The following is a 14,995-nucleotide window of genomic DNA, read 5'->3' on the forward strand; positions in this document are numbered from 1 at the left end:
AACCGAATGTCTTCTGAATTTCAATTTTGGATTTACAATTTTTTTTTACACTACTAACTAGGGGAAATATAGGACAAGCAGTATAATTTTGTTAATTTGTATTACTAGTAATAAACTTATTAGAAATAGGTATTTACCTTTTGGTATATATTTAGATGATATTTAACTACATAAAGAACATTCTTTTAAATTTTATAAAAAGTTTATGAATTTAAAAACCTAAAAATTATTGAACAAATCAATTTTAATTTCTATGATGGAGCATTTTAAAGTAAAGAATAATATGCTAAAAGAGAGGCAAAAGATACCAAATGGACATTCAATCTCACAAGTTGAAAATAAACTGACAAAGCCAACAGACGAAATAATGTACACAAACCACAACATAGAAAACTAGACTGAGCAACACGAACCCCACAAAAAAGTTGGGTTGATCTCAGGTGCTCCAGAAGGGTAAGCAGATTCTGCTCCACATTCGACACCCACTGTTTGTGTCTTGTCTGTATCTAAATGTATGTCAACAGATTATCTGTCTACTATAGATTTACCAAGCCAATAACACAAACAAATTGCAAAGAATGTAAGAATGACAATATTTCCTAGTATAGATCTTATCTTGTTGATCATTTTTGCTATTCAAAATTTCATTCTATCTTCAATAGTGCTGTCCATAATGTGTAACTAGAGGCTCTTAAGACCTATTTTGCCATGAATCTTCAGCAATAGCCACCTTTTGGTAAAAATCGTTAAAGAAAGGGCAATGACTCTATTAAGAGTAAAATGTCAATTCCAATAGTGTTGACATATTTATATAACTATTGTCAAGCTGAATACTGTAAATTCAGAAATTATTGCGTGCATTTATTATTGCGATTTTGTCATTTTACACTTGAATGCGATTTTAATTTTTACGATTTTGAGAAAAGTCATGCTTAAGTCAGTTCAAATATTACAAAAAGCGAGTTTTAATTATTGCGTTTACAACTCAGTCGCATTATTCGCAATAATAATCAAAGCGCGAAAGCGCTGTAAAGGCAGTTAATTACAGGTTGTGTGTATTTCTAGTCCAGTTATATCATTATCTTCCATGGATAGAACAGAGGTGGTTTGTAGAATTTAAGATTTAGAGTTCTTTTGTACCTAGTTCACCTATATCTAGTCTACTGTTTACAGTATATTTTCTGTGCCTCCCATGAAATGCATTTTTAGCCATGGCCTTGTCAGTTTGCTTTAAATTTATGAGTTTGACTGTCCCTTTGGTGTCTTTCGTCCCTTTTCTTTAGACATATAAGAACTTTTCCTTTTCAAAATATAGACTATTTTTAATTATTGATTGTATACACATATTCTATGACTCCCATAAAAAAAAGTTCACAAAGATTGACTAGTCTCTGTACTGTGTGTATAGCAAGGACATCAAGTAACATAATGGTAAATGTACATAGTAACATGTCAACTTTTTTGATGACCATACCTGTCAACTGTCAGTTTTTGCAGAGTATTTCCCCAATCGAGCTCAAGGCTCCCAAATGGAAATTTTGTAAGGGCAATTTTGTCAACTATTTTAAAGAAAACAATTAATTTAACAATGGCTATGAACTTGCTAATGCACCAAGAAGCCAAAATCCACATTAGAATATATTTGAAGGGAATCCATGGCAAATCGCCCCACTTTTCACTAACTCGCCCCACTTTAAAAACAAGGGTGCACACACTGAAATGTCTTGCCTTCTTTACTAATCATTGATATTATGTTGATAGTCCTAATAATAAAGCGTTATTACAACTGTCACATAATCTTAACATAAACCAAGAAAACTAAACATTGACCTTTGAACCATGAAAATGAGGTCAAGGTCAGATAAACCATGCCAGGTAGACTTGTACAGCTTACAATTCTTCCATACAACAAATAAAATTGACTTATTGCTTATAGTTTAAGAAAAACAGACCAAAACACAAAAGCTTAACACTGAGCAATGAACCGTAAAAAATGAGATCAAGGTCAAATAAAACCTGTGCGACTGACATATAGATCATGAAATATTTCCATACACCAAATATAGTTGACCTATTGCATATAGTATTAGAAAAAAAGGCCAAATCTCAAAAACTTAACTTTGACCACTGAACCATGAAAATGAGGTCAAGGTCATATGACACCGGCCAGGTAGACCTGTACACCTTACAACCATTCCATACACAAAATATAGAAGACCTATTGCAAACAGTATAAGAAAAACAGACCAAAACACAAAACTTAACTATAACCACTAAACCATGAAAATGAGGTCAAGGTCAGATGACACCTGCCAGTTGGACATGTACACCTTACAGTGCTTCCATACACCGAATATACTAGACCTATTGCTTATAGTATCTCAGATATGGACTTGACCACCAAAACTTAACCTTGTTCGCTGATCCATGGAATGAGGTCGAGGTCAAGTGAAAACTGTCTGACGGGCAAGAGGACCTTGGAAGGTACGCACATACCAAATATAGTTATCCTATTACTTATAATAAGAGAGAATTTAACATTACAAAAATTTTTAACTTTTTTTTCAAGTAGTAACTGAACCATGAAAATGAGGTCAAGGACATTGGACATGTGACCGACGGAATCTTCATAACATGAGGCAACCATATACAAAGTATGAAGCATCCAGGTCTCCGACCTTCTAAAATATAAACCTATTAAGAACTGAGCTAACATCGCCGCCGCCGTATCACTATCCCTACAATGTATGTTGAGCTTTCTGCGACAAAAGTCGCAGGCTCGACAAAAAAACTGCCCCAACCTGAATTACCAAATCGCCCCACTTGTGAACTGTGATAAATCCCGTTAATATTTCTCCTGCCAACTGGTCCCACCTAATGGAAATGGGTGAAATCTAGATAAATATATTATTAACCAGGATGAATTTAGTAATGCCAACTCGCCCCACTTATGGAAAAAGATGTTATTCCATTAAATATAAGTTAAATTCCTTATATTGCATTTTGATACATTTAACTGGTTTCTTTTCAACTGTTATGCAAATAACTAAGCTTCAAAACTTACAGTTATTCTTCAACAATCAGTTTTATTTTTAGAATTATAATTTCAGTATATATCAATAATAGTAATTAAATTAATTTTCGGTTTGTTTGTATTCTGTGTAGATTAGTTTTCGTTAAAGTGGTGCGAGTTTTTATTTTTAATTGTATATATTAATCTTAATATTACCGTTTTTTTATAAGTAGAGCGAGTTGACAGGAGTAATATTAAACATGATTTAACCAATTTCACATGTGGGGCGATTTGATAAATCAGTTTGTGGCAGTTTTTAAAAAAGTGGGGCGATTAGCCAGTGGGGCAACTTGTCCTGCTTCCATTTGAAGGCCCCCTTGAAGGTTTTGTATGACTATATTGACCATCTTTCACGTAAAACCCCCATGTGCATTTTGAAAAGTTGGCAGATATGTTTCTAACTCCAGGCAAAATCTACCGGTATGAATGAAAAAGAAGTTTTCAATTAAAGCTCTGTGGCCATAACAACTGTCTCATTAGCATTTAACCACTTCCCATATTTGCAATTAAAACAATAGAAGAAAATTATTCAACGCAAAAACAAAACTTACTTCATGTACTTGTAAATATGAAATTCTCTTTACGGTATGAGTTTTTCTCATAGTTTGAGATTGTACAGTAGTACCTGTAACTGCTTATACCTATTTCTTATTCACTTTTGCTTGATAAACTCACTAAATATCATATACATTGTACCACATCTCCTTATTTTTATAAGCATTCCAATAACATGAACAATTGTAATTCAATTCTATATACCAAAGCAAAATGAACTGCACCACTTTCATTCACTAGTATGCATTTTTTGGCAAAATACAAGTTCTTAAATGACACAATATATATTTATTGATAAAAAAATTAAATTAAGTATACAACTCTTTAACATGTATAAAAAAAAAGCACAGCTTTGTCATAATTTGTGAAATCTGTGCTGAAAACATAGACATTGATGGTATTTGAGTAATTCCAAATGTGAAGCTCAACATTAGCTCGTCAGTTGGTGGTGGACAGTTATAGTTCCTTTCTGCAGGCTAGGATGAATGACTTTTCAGGAAAAACAATTTCACAAATCAAAACTTTCCTCTAGATTTCTCCTACAATATTCATCCAGTTTAGTTCTTTTGTTTTAATTGGACACCGTCCTGATTTTTAATTTTGCAAACCATTCAGTCTCTTGCTTGCAAATGGAGCATGAAAAAAGGATGGGTATGGCAGTAGACAAGTCTCTTTAAAGTGGGTTTGTGCCCTGAAAAAAGGTTTTATAACTTAAGTTTTTTTTGAAACTTGTGCAACACACATACCTAAATAACTATAACATAGAAGAGAGCATCATTCGTGTCAATGTTTTGTTCCTGTTTACATTGTCATTGATATTTTTTCAGAAAGCCTGAGGCATAACTCGTGAATACCTGTCATTACCACAGGTATTTGGGGAATGGACCCCCCCCCCCCTTTTTTTTGGACCTCACTAAAATAAAATTTTGGCGTTTTTTTTATTCATTTACAATTTTCTACAATGTATAAACATATATCAAGTCTCAACAATCCATTGCTAGTCGATTACAATAATTTTCTACTATCCATACGAGCCCCAAGTGAAAAAAGAAACTTTCACTTGGGGCTCGTATGGATAGTAAAAAAAATATTGTAATCGACTAGCAATGGATTGTTGAGACTTGATATATGTTTATGCATTGTAGAAAATTGTAAATGAATAAAAAAACGCCAAAATTTTATTTTAGTGAGGTCCAAAAAAAAAGGGGGGTCCATTCCCCAAATACCTGTGGTCATTACATCCTAAATTAACATAATTACTGCTAGAATAATTATCAGTATGATATACGTACACTATCATTTTACAGCCCAAGTCTTCAGTACATGTATATATAATTGTTGCATTCATTCACTCCTGTGTTCAGTCGTTCAAAAATATTTAAACATCGACAAATGAACTTAAATAAGGACAAGAAAACACTAGAAAAGATACGTACATTCAATCCGTGTTAAAGAGTATTTGAAAGAGAATTATATCTGGTTAAACGATGTATAAAGGAGAAATATATCTGGTTAAACGATGTATAAAGGAGGAAAAATTGTAGACATTGCATTACGATGCTTTCTACCTAATAGCTCGTGGATATGTTTACATATTTAGACTTGACCCAGTATGACCCGTACCTTGTAGGCCACCGCCGTCGTTTAAACACTCGACTACAGTCGTGTAAGACAGTAAAAAGCTTAAGCCTGTACTATTTGCGTGAAGTAAATGTTTTGTTCTGTACATTTAAATTGTTTTACCTGATAGCAAGGACGTATATCTATCCGTTTCCTTCTCAATTCACTTTGTCAAATCCTTCGAGCTTCTTCAAAACATACGTATTACTGCGCCCAGAAGTGAGAAAAATATGAGAAATCCTCGTAAAATAATGCTATTTTCAATTTTGTGGAATCCATTTTGTTATATTTATTATACAAAGATAAAAAAAAAGTTACGATTAATCATGAATTTGCATATCATTATACGGAACGTTTATGGACTATTTTTTTAGCTGTAAATCGGCCATTTTGGCGGGACATCATGTACACATACACACGTAGATTGGCTGGTACCCGATCGTAATGTTACACATCACATATATCAAATAGCTAATACCCGGAACGTAGTACCGGGAACCAGGATAATACGTAGACAACATACATAACTAGAAACGCTTTTACGGTTTCTCGTTCATAAACCGAATTCAGCTTTGAATTATAGAAGATGCAATATTAATCATGTTCAGTCGACTTTTCATTGTTATATCAACGTCTGAACTAATTAAAGAATCTTTAGATGTCAGATAACACTCGAAATTGACCCGACCTCTTTCCACACGGAATACACATAATAATAGTTTGTAGTCAGGTTGACTGCTTATAATGCAAAATACACACTAATAACAAGTTCTATAAAACGAACAATACACACTGATCGTTTCTTTAGTCCCCAATGTAAATGAAAGAAACAAAAACCATATTATACCATAAAAAGAAGAGGAGAAATTCGAACATTTCCGGATCTATTTCTGGCCAAAAGACCCCCTGCAAAGATTGCGTATGAAAAGATGAACCTCATGGCCTTAAAGCACTGCCTTTAAAAACCTCGCAATAATTTCTGAATTTACAGTATTTTTTATTTGCTATTTTTAAGGTACTTTTTGGTTACATAATTCTTCAACTGTGACGGATCTCATACATCACCTGCTTTCAAATATTCAGCTTTGAGTGTTCCTGATGAAGGTAAACTCAGAAAAGCGCTTGGGACGCATGAAATTAATTACATGTTGTTTCCATTTTACTACTAAATTCAGACAAATTAAATATCTTAGATAAATGGCACAGCCCATACATTCAGACATGAGACAAGAAAACATCGTTGTGACACAATAAGAACAAATAATAAGTAAGGCTTTTCATATATTTATATATATTTTCACAATGAAGCTGCAATTCTAAATTTGAAACATCATATACAATAATGCTAAATTGAAAAATACAAGTTTGGTTTCATACAGAATTAATATACAAAAAAAATCTTAGTGACATGATTGTATGAAAATTGCTATTAGCATTGATTTAATCTACAATTGAGATAATGATTAAGATGTAATATCTGAAATCATGCATAAAAAGTTAAAAAAAAAATAGCTTTTCCAATCTATATGCATAAATTGTTAACAATTGTCAAGATAAATCAATCTATATTGAAAATATGTAAGTTTTCATTCATAAAAAAAATAACATGTTTAATACATTTATTAACACCCATTATAGAAAATGTTCTTTACACCAATAACAAAAAAAATATCTGAATTAAACATCACAACATAAAATTTATATAAAATAAAATTTAGTTAAAATATATTTAATAAAATAAAAAATAAATTTACTCACAACACAAATGAGGGTATATAACATGGTAAAAAAAAAGAATCAATTCAAGCTTTGTTCTGCTTAATAAATTGAATAGTAAAATTATGAATTTCTTCAAAACAAACTTATTTTTACTTTTTTCTGTTTGAGCAAGTAAACACTCTTAAACATTTCATTCAAATTTGAATGGAAAAAGTAAGACATAAAAATAATAAGATTTTAAGATGATTTGAAGTAAGAAATCGATTATTTGACATTAAAAAAAACATCACAGAACAACCTTAAAAGGAATTACACCAAAAACAGTGACTTTACAACATATAGTACCTGCTAAACATCAACATGGAATTTTTCAAGTTTGAGGTAAATTTATATAAATTTTTACAAGCTAATAAGTTTAACAACTCTCAACATGAAATAAACTCAAAATAATAAATGAATTACAAAAATTCATTTTTTCTTTTTAAATGGTTTATAGGTGAAATCTTATTACTAATGTTTCACTAAATTTTCAGAGCAAAATCCAAATCTTATTTAAATAATTTAAGAAATGACAGCTGTAGTTTTCCTTTTTTGGGGAGATTCCAACCTCTTTATTGTTTTTGATTCATAATATCATGAAATATAAATTATATTAAAATCTTCAAAAGGAATACAGACTGATTTACCAAAGACCTTTCAATTTTCTTTCAAAAAACTTTACTGATTTAATCAATCTTGGATTAATTTACTGTATAAAAGTATTATATATTTATTTAAGGTGGAACCAAACACCTTGACTAAAATTAATAGACAACTTTTGAGTTCGATGCATTTCTGTCATAAACTCTTGTTTTAGTGAACATGATTTGTGCGTTTAGGGCATTGTCACTTCGTTCCAATATTAAGCAAGTGGTTGGAAAGCTATAATTCTATTTTACATGAATTTTTCGGCAAATTGAATTCTCATAATTGACAATCAGCACTGCTGTCATTAGGGAATTGTGATTAAGTACTTGCACAACAAACATTATTTCTAGTTTATCCTGCACAATGACGATCATCAAAACGCTTAATAGGTCAGGGATACAGGGATCCCTTCTATCTGGTTAATGATGTCATAAAAGCATGCATAATTGACAAGTTTTTCCTGGTGACAGATGAATTCGAAAGAGGTCTATTTGGTTTGTTTAATTTTCTTAACATTTTGACAAAATATTTAATTTTACCCTTTGACAAAAATTTGAAGGTTTCAATCAACTTGAACCACACACTTTATAAGAAATTGTTCATTAGATAAACAGCAGATTGATAAACACTTCTTTTTATCAATGAGAGGCTGAATATTTCCTTAACAACAGAGCAAGAATTTTACACAGTTATCTCCCTGTAGTGTTATACACCACCTTAAGAAAAGAATGTCAATGACATAGTTGGATGAAAATTTATTAATTGTTTCATATTATTTTTTATAGCTAAAGCAGTGCTTATTTAGAAGCATTGAAAACTTTCAATGAAATCTCTATTTTTTCGTCTTTCTAGCCGATACAAATAATATGCACATTAAAATGATTTTGCTAAAAAAAAAATGTAATCTAATTCTAAAAAACAATATAACATTATATGGATATGGCAGTATTTAAAAAGATAATAGCTAAGGTGATAAGCAAATAAATTGGGTATTAAAATTAAAATCAGAATTACATCTTAAATGATACCAGTCCACTTTTGAATAGGACATAATTTTGATTAAAACTTTACTGGCATCTACACAGACAACACATATACCAAGCATTAATAGTTTATTTATAATTTCAGGTTGTTCAAAATCATGCAGACATAAATATAGTTTTATTTTTCCTAGATTGTCAGATATTTATAGCACCATAAATCATTATGTACATACAACAACAACAAATGATTCTTTTAAGATAGTTTTGCTGTAATTGTTATAAGTTTCATTAGAATGATTTATATCAAAATCATCAAATTCCAAACCAATTTTCCTTGCAAAATAACTAAATGTTGTAATGGAATCCCTTTGGAAAATAGTAAAAACAGATCCAAATAAATATATTCGTATAATCCCTATACTCTCTTCGCTTAGATTGAAAATGGAAACAAAGAATGTGTCAAAGAGTCAACAAAATATTTACTTTCAAGAAAAAAGATTTAAAAATATTAAAAAATTAATCAATATAACTCCAATTAAGGTCACATTTACAATTTATGTTTAAAAAAAAAATTGCAGTAATCATGAACAAGAAAAACCTATGTGGTTTTTTTCACAAGAATTATCATACTGTATGCATATGTTTATGTGTAAATGCCAGACCCATAAAAAATCTAAAATAGCTATAAAATATTGCTGCAATTTTCCAAATCCCTTTACAAAGCCCTCCATTCAGAATAATTAGTTGTATCCTCTCTGGTAATGTTAGATACAATAGAATTAGGCTTTTTGTTCCTGTTTATTAGTAGTACAGCACTAGACAAATAGCCACCAGTCTTGCTGATCTCCCAAAATCCAACCTTGTGTTTGGCATATGTAATCTTTTCATCCAGTATCTATAAAGAAAAAACATATAATTAGAACATATGCATCTTAATATATATATAATTTATATATGTTTGTAATGATAACTATAATCCAACTTATTTTGCAAAATACTTATCTTTGTGTCACTCCTTTTCTTGGATTTCAAGGCTATTTATTTCAATACTTTTCTAATTTTCTTAATTTCTATATACAAGGGAAGAATAGAAGATCCAAATTTTACATATGACTGATAATTTATGTTAGCCTAACAGTTATAATAGAGAAAGATTCAAAATCAAAATTACTCATGAAAGTAAGTTGGTTTATAGAATTGATAATACAATGTAACAAATGAATATGAAAACTGCTACCTGCCAATGTGTGACTTTTCTATACTTGCCTTAAACTGGACAAAGATAAAATAGCTTTAATCGAGATCTCTAAAGAATGATTGGTATATAATGAATATATGTATAACTTGCAAGTTTGATACAGCTTCTTAATTTGATTATTTTTCATAAAAAGCTTATTAATTAGTTGTAACAATGGTTAAATAACACTTCTTCCAAAAATACAATTTTGTCTTTGTAAGAAAGTTAATATCTTTTAAAGATTTTAGCAACCATTTTTAATTTGATAAAAAATGTTATCACGTAATATCAAAAGCATTGTCAAATGTTACATGAATAAAGCCAGTACATGCAAACAACAAATAAAGTTAATGAATCAAAAAACAAATGTATTCCATGCTGTTAGATTTAACCTTTTAATAACAACATACCATAATTCTTCCATCACCACTTTTTAAACCAAAAAAAAGGGGGGAATAAAGGTCATCAAATTTCACGGTCATTTTCAATTGGGCATGATAATACATTGTAGGTTGTGCAATTTTTCTAAATACTCAGACATACTCCTGATATGCAAGAGTATATTCGAAAAATTAAATGCTTGATGGTCTGAGTACACAGTTATTTCGTAGTGCATTTCTTTTAGACAATAAATGGAAATTTAAAAAATCCCACCAGCACTTTCTCCATAATATTTTTACAGTGTGTTGTACTACTTTTGGGACAAATTATATCAAAATTATAGAAACTTCATCAGCTCTAATTCAAAATATGGACAATTTTATGTGAAAGGGGTCTCGAAATCTTTTGACATCTTCCGAAATGCTAATTTTTGACCTTTTTCAACTGGACCAAATCACTACTTTACATTATAATTCATGAATCAAATTTTTGTACACTGTAGTTTTATCCCCCTTCTTGCTACTTGAGGCATAAAACATAAATAATTAAATTTGGAAAGGGTATAAAAAAAATGACAAGTAACACACTGTCCGCACTAGGGACTATATTTGTGAACAACAAAAATCAAGGGACGATAACTGTGTACTCCGACCTGATGTACAAAAGTATATGATACAGTTAGTCAAAACAAATGACAAATAACTTCAAGCTATTAATAAATATCAATATACGAATAGAGTCAACAACAAAAATATTTTAAAATAACCTAAATAAAATTGAATTATAAAAATAAACAAGCAAATAAACAATCCAATTGTCAAATAAAGAACAATGCTATTTAAAGCCGACTGAAATTCCATCCATCTCAAAATAACATGCATAGTTAACACCGAAATTTGTTATACTACCTTTCAAGGTAAGGTGGAAATAATTTTTCGATAAAGGGTATTGCCTAGTACCAACAAGACACTGCGGATGAGATTTCCACCTGATTTTGTAAGTTCCTGACAAGTAACTTCGTGATGCAGACCATTATGGTCTAAATTATCTTGTATAGCCTGTATGGAAAAATGCTAAAGCAATTAACATTTATTCAAAGCCATGTCATATATATAATAAAACATGTACATGTATACATCTTTTCTTGTAAATGATCAAAGAGTTTATGTATTCATTTGTTCTTGCTGCATAAAGCATTTAGTCTGATTTAGAGTTATCTCCCATTAAAACAATATTATGGAATTCTCATGTAGATTTTAAAGTTTTTAACCTTAAAAGATTAGAAAGTAATATTTTAGGATTTATACAGTAAAATTCATATTCAAACTTTTATCATATAAACTTCTTAGTACTGCAATTCTATATATAAATTTACATGTTTCTTTTATGGCCTTAAGTGTTTACACTATGTAAACTATTACATTACTAGTAAATTAGTAACAATTAATAAAATCAACATTTTATAAGATTTAAATGGATGATTACATCAATTCTGTCAGATAATAGGAAGTACAGTTTAACAATATTTATATTTCAAATATTACATAACTTTACCAAATATCATTTCAGATTAAAATCTAAACTTGTTAACACTGTAAGAATGATAGGTGATCAAGAGTTGAACATGATTTTTAAATGATTTTTCCCTGAGGAAGGACATGCTATTACACCTGTCCAAACAGAGGCTCAAGGTTACAAAAGGTTAGAAATAAGCACAAGCCAGCCCTAATAAGCCAGATAGTAGTATCTTATGAATGTTTATATCAAATGTTTTAGCAGTTGAGTAGAACCCACCAGAATATTTCTTTTTAGTTATTATATATGTGCAAATTATTATTTATATTAGTGTAGATGTTAACAATACAGTGTATACATATATACAATATATGTGTGTAACCTTTAACAACAAAATCAAATGTGGTGAAAGTGTGTGATACAAATACATTAAGTTGACTAACATTTCATTAAACTTTTGAACAAAATCAATTTACCACTAATTATCTCTCAAGTTTTAAAATTGACATGATTTTTGCCTGTTTATTTCTTATTAAAAATCAAACAAATGTAGTTTTATCTTAATTTTTTCCATTATCTGTGTTGACAATTACCTTTAAACCAACAACTGAAGTGTTCATAACGAAATATTCATGCCTTAAAAAACTGCAATAAAAATGTGTGCATGTTTAATTTACTTTTGTAAAAACATTCTTAACATTTTTTTCATGTAGGTTTTACAGACAATATATAATACATACACTATAACTTTTTTCACCAATTTCATCTCTGCTTCTGTGTATAAGTCTACCATTTACATACAGCATATTAGCTGCATCATCACTGTCCAGTCTCAATATACGATACTTGTACTGTGCAAGACTCTTCATTTGCTGAAATAAAATGTGATCAGGTTTCTCCATTAACATCATTTTAATCTAATCTTAATTATATATTGAATAATACATATCTATAAGGCTTAAATCTACTTCTTGTACGTTTATACTAGTTGGTCTCCCAAAGTCGTAATTAACAACCTTTGTGTAAAATTTTAAATGCATGTACATATACAAACCAGGGGCTGATCGAGCAGCTTTTATATCTAATATTGGCCACTGGAGAAAAAAAGAACACTGACTCTCGACAAGGGGTCTTTACCATCAGGCATGTTTAAAATAAGAAAGTGAAAATCGTCTCAACAATTTAAAGGAAGGGAATTTTTTTTACATATATGTCTAAATATAGTTGACTCCACTTAATTACATACCGCTTAGTAGTAAATAACTCAAGTTCAAGAAAGAAAAAAATATATACCTTAAATGTTAGAAGAGCTTCTTCACTACTTCCAACAGCAATTATATCCCATCCTGCCATGCTGAGCATAGATTTGAGTCTTCTAGATCCTGGTACATTTATAGGTGTCACATTGTATTCTGGGAAGGCATCAACTACAGCCTGAGCACCCTTTTCATTGGTCCTTCTACCAGTTCCAATACCAACAAATATCTCTTTTCCTGAAATATAATATTATTTTTTTTACTTTCGGACTCAAAAGCAGAAAGCAGACATTTTTTTTTACAGATTTGATATGCTTGCATAAACTGGGACAAAAAATTTGGATGTATTCATAACACATCAATAAAGAAAATTCCAATATATTGCTTAATCATGTTAATGAAACATCTATAAACATTTCTGATATACAAATGTACATGTACAGCCAGTACAGGTGTACCTTTTCTTGATTAAATAATGTCAGTAACCCATACCTGTAAATAATACATCTCCTCCTTCCACAATCGCATCAGGATCTCTAATCTCCACAATGGTCATTTTCATCTGACTCTGTAAATATCGTCTGATTTCACTAACCTGCAAGTATATTTTAAACATGTCAATGTAGCAGGTAAAATTGAGGGGGGGAGGGGGTATAGCAAGGTATAACCATTTGTGTAAATTCATTGGCTTACTGGTTTCTTGATGCAGTAGGGTAAAACTGTTTAGGTGTTTAGAATTGATGAACACCTTAACAACTTATTATCTTCTTCTTCTTCCGTTTATTTTACATGTTTTAAAGCTAACTAAAATGCTATCAAAAAATAATTAACACAAAAACTTTAAAAAGGGAACAGACATAAAAGAGTATGAACAAGAATTGGAGTGAAAGTGATCTTGGGCGAACAGACCCGTATTCAGTCAACAGGGGCAAATTTTAGAGCCCTTAATACCTACTTTATAAGCCTCTGTGGACTAATCAATTATTGTCAACAGGTGCTCTCTTTCCTGATGAGTTCAAGCTAGAATTGGTACCTTTGATCAAGCATACAGAATTTGTCACGCCCTGTTATGACTTTTAATAGGTTTTATACTAGGCTTTGGCTTACCTCTCCTTGTCTAGTTTTACTTCCAGGTCTTGTTATCAGGGCCGTATTACCAATAGCTACAACACAGTCGTCAACAAATGGACATTCTGGGTATTCTTCTGTCCCATCAAGCTCAATTGTTCTCACATCACATTTTTTTAGAGTCTCCACAAGATCTTTGTGCTCTTTACGCGCTTTTTCCATGTCAACCTCTGCCTTGGGATCAAATTTTCTTGCACTATTCTGAAAACTGTCAGGAATTCTTACCAAGATGGCAAAATTGTATTCAAACGCGTTACATTCATATCTGTTAGACATTCTTGCTACTTTCACTGACAGTGGTTCAGTGCTTGATTTTGTTGTTTCCACTCGGAAGTGATTGGACTTCCGGTTGTGACGTCATGTTTGTAAACTTTTGAAGTTGCCGGCGGCAGGTGCTTGTCAATAAAATATTGGAAGTTGTTATTTTACTTAAATTAAACAGTTAAAATTAGATACACGGGTAAATTTGTATGTGTTTCATATTGTTCTTTTCAAACAAAAAAATGTTAGTCGTTTTCACGAAAAACATTTTTTTAATATCATGTCTTCTTTTATAACTTTTGTACCGTAATCCTTGATTTTTAGTAGACTCAGTTTGTATATATCATTCAGAGACAAATATGTTTCAGAATCAATCTTTAACTTGTTGTAAGTTTGCTCCTGTAACATAAGCTGTTTTGTGTAAATAATGTGTTGAAGCCTTCAAGGCGGTCAATATATGGAAGAAAGAAATTAGAAATTTAGAAAAAGAAAATTTAAGAACTGAGGAATCATGAAATCGTTGCTACTCAACAATATATATCGGGCTTAAATCTTTGAACATATTTTCTTCGTTAGGTCT

The 14,995-nt window shown here is 30.7% G+C and overlaps 1 protein-coding gene across 2 annotated transcripts; it reads right to left on the minus strand.

Moving 5' to 3' along the window:
• Positions 1 to 7,595: 7,595 nt before the first annotated feature.
• LOC134707386 (N(G),N(G)-dimethylarginine dimethylaminohydrolase 1-like) lies at positions 7,596 to 14,513 on the minus strand. 2 transcript variants are annotated; one of them, XM_063567099.1, is made up of 6 exons: positions 14,134 to 14,513; positions 13,519 to 13,621; positions 13,064 to 13,263; positions 12,511 to 12,642; positions 11,164 to 11,313; positions 7,596 to 9,532 (listed from the first exon to the last, which is right to left on the minus strand). In XM_063567099.1, exons 1-5 carry the CDS (start codon positions 14,428 to 14,430, stop codon positions 11,167 to 11,169), a joined length of 879 nt encoding a protein of 292 aa, XP_063423169.1. In that variant the 5' UTR covers positions 14,431 to 14,513; the 3' UTR covers positions 7,596 to 9,532; positions 11,164 to 11,166. The 2 variants fall into 2 exon arrangements, with proteins under 2 accessions (XP_063423169.1, XP_063423168.1); XM_063567098.1 differs by lacking the exon at positions 11,164 to 11,313.
• Positions 14,514 to 14,995: the final 482 nt, after the last annotated feature.

Source organism: Mytilus trossulus, chromosome 2 (assembly GCF_036588685.1).
Source record: "Mytilus trossulus isolate FHL-02 chromosome 2, PNRI_Mtr1.1.1.hap1, whole genome shotgun sequence".
Classification (NCBI taxonomy): domain Eukaryota; kingdom Metazoa; phylum Mollusca; class Bivalvia; order Mytilida; family Mytilidae; genus Mytilus; species Mytilus trossulus.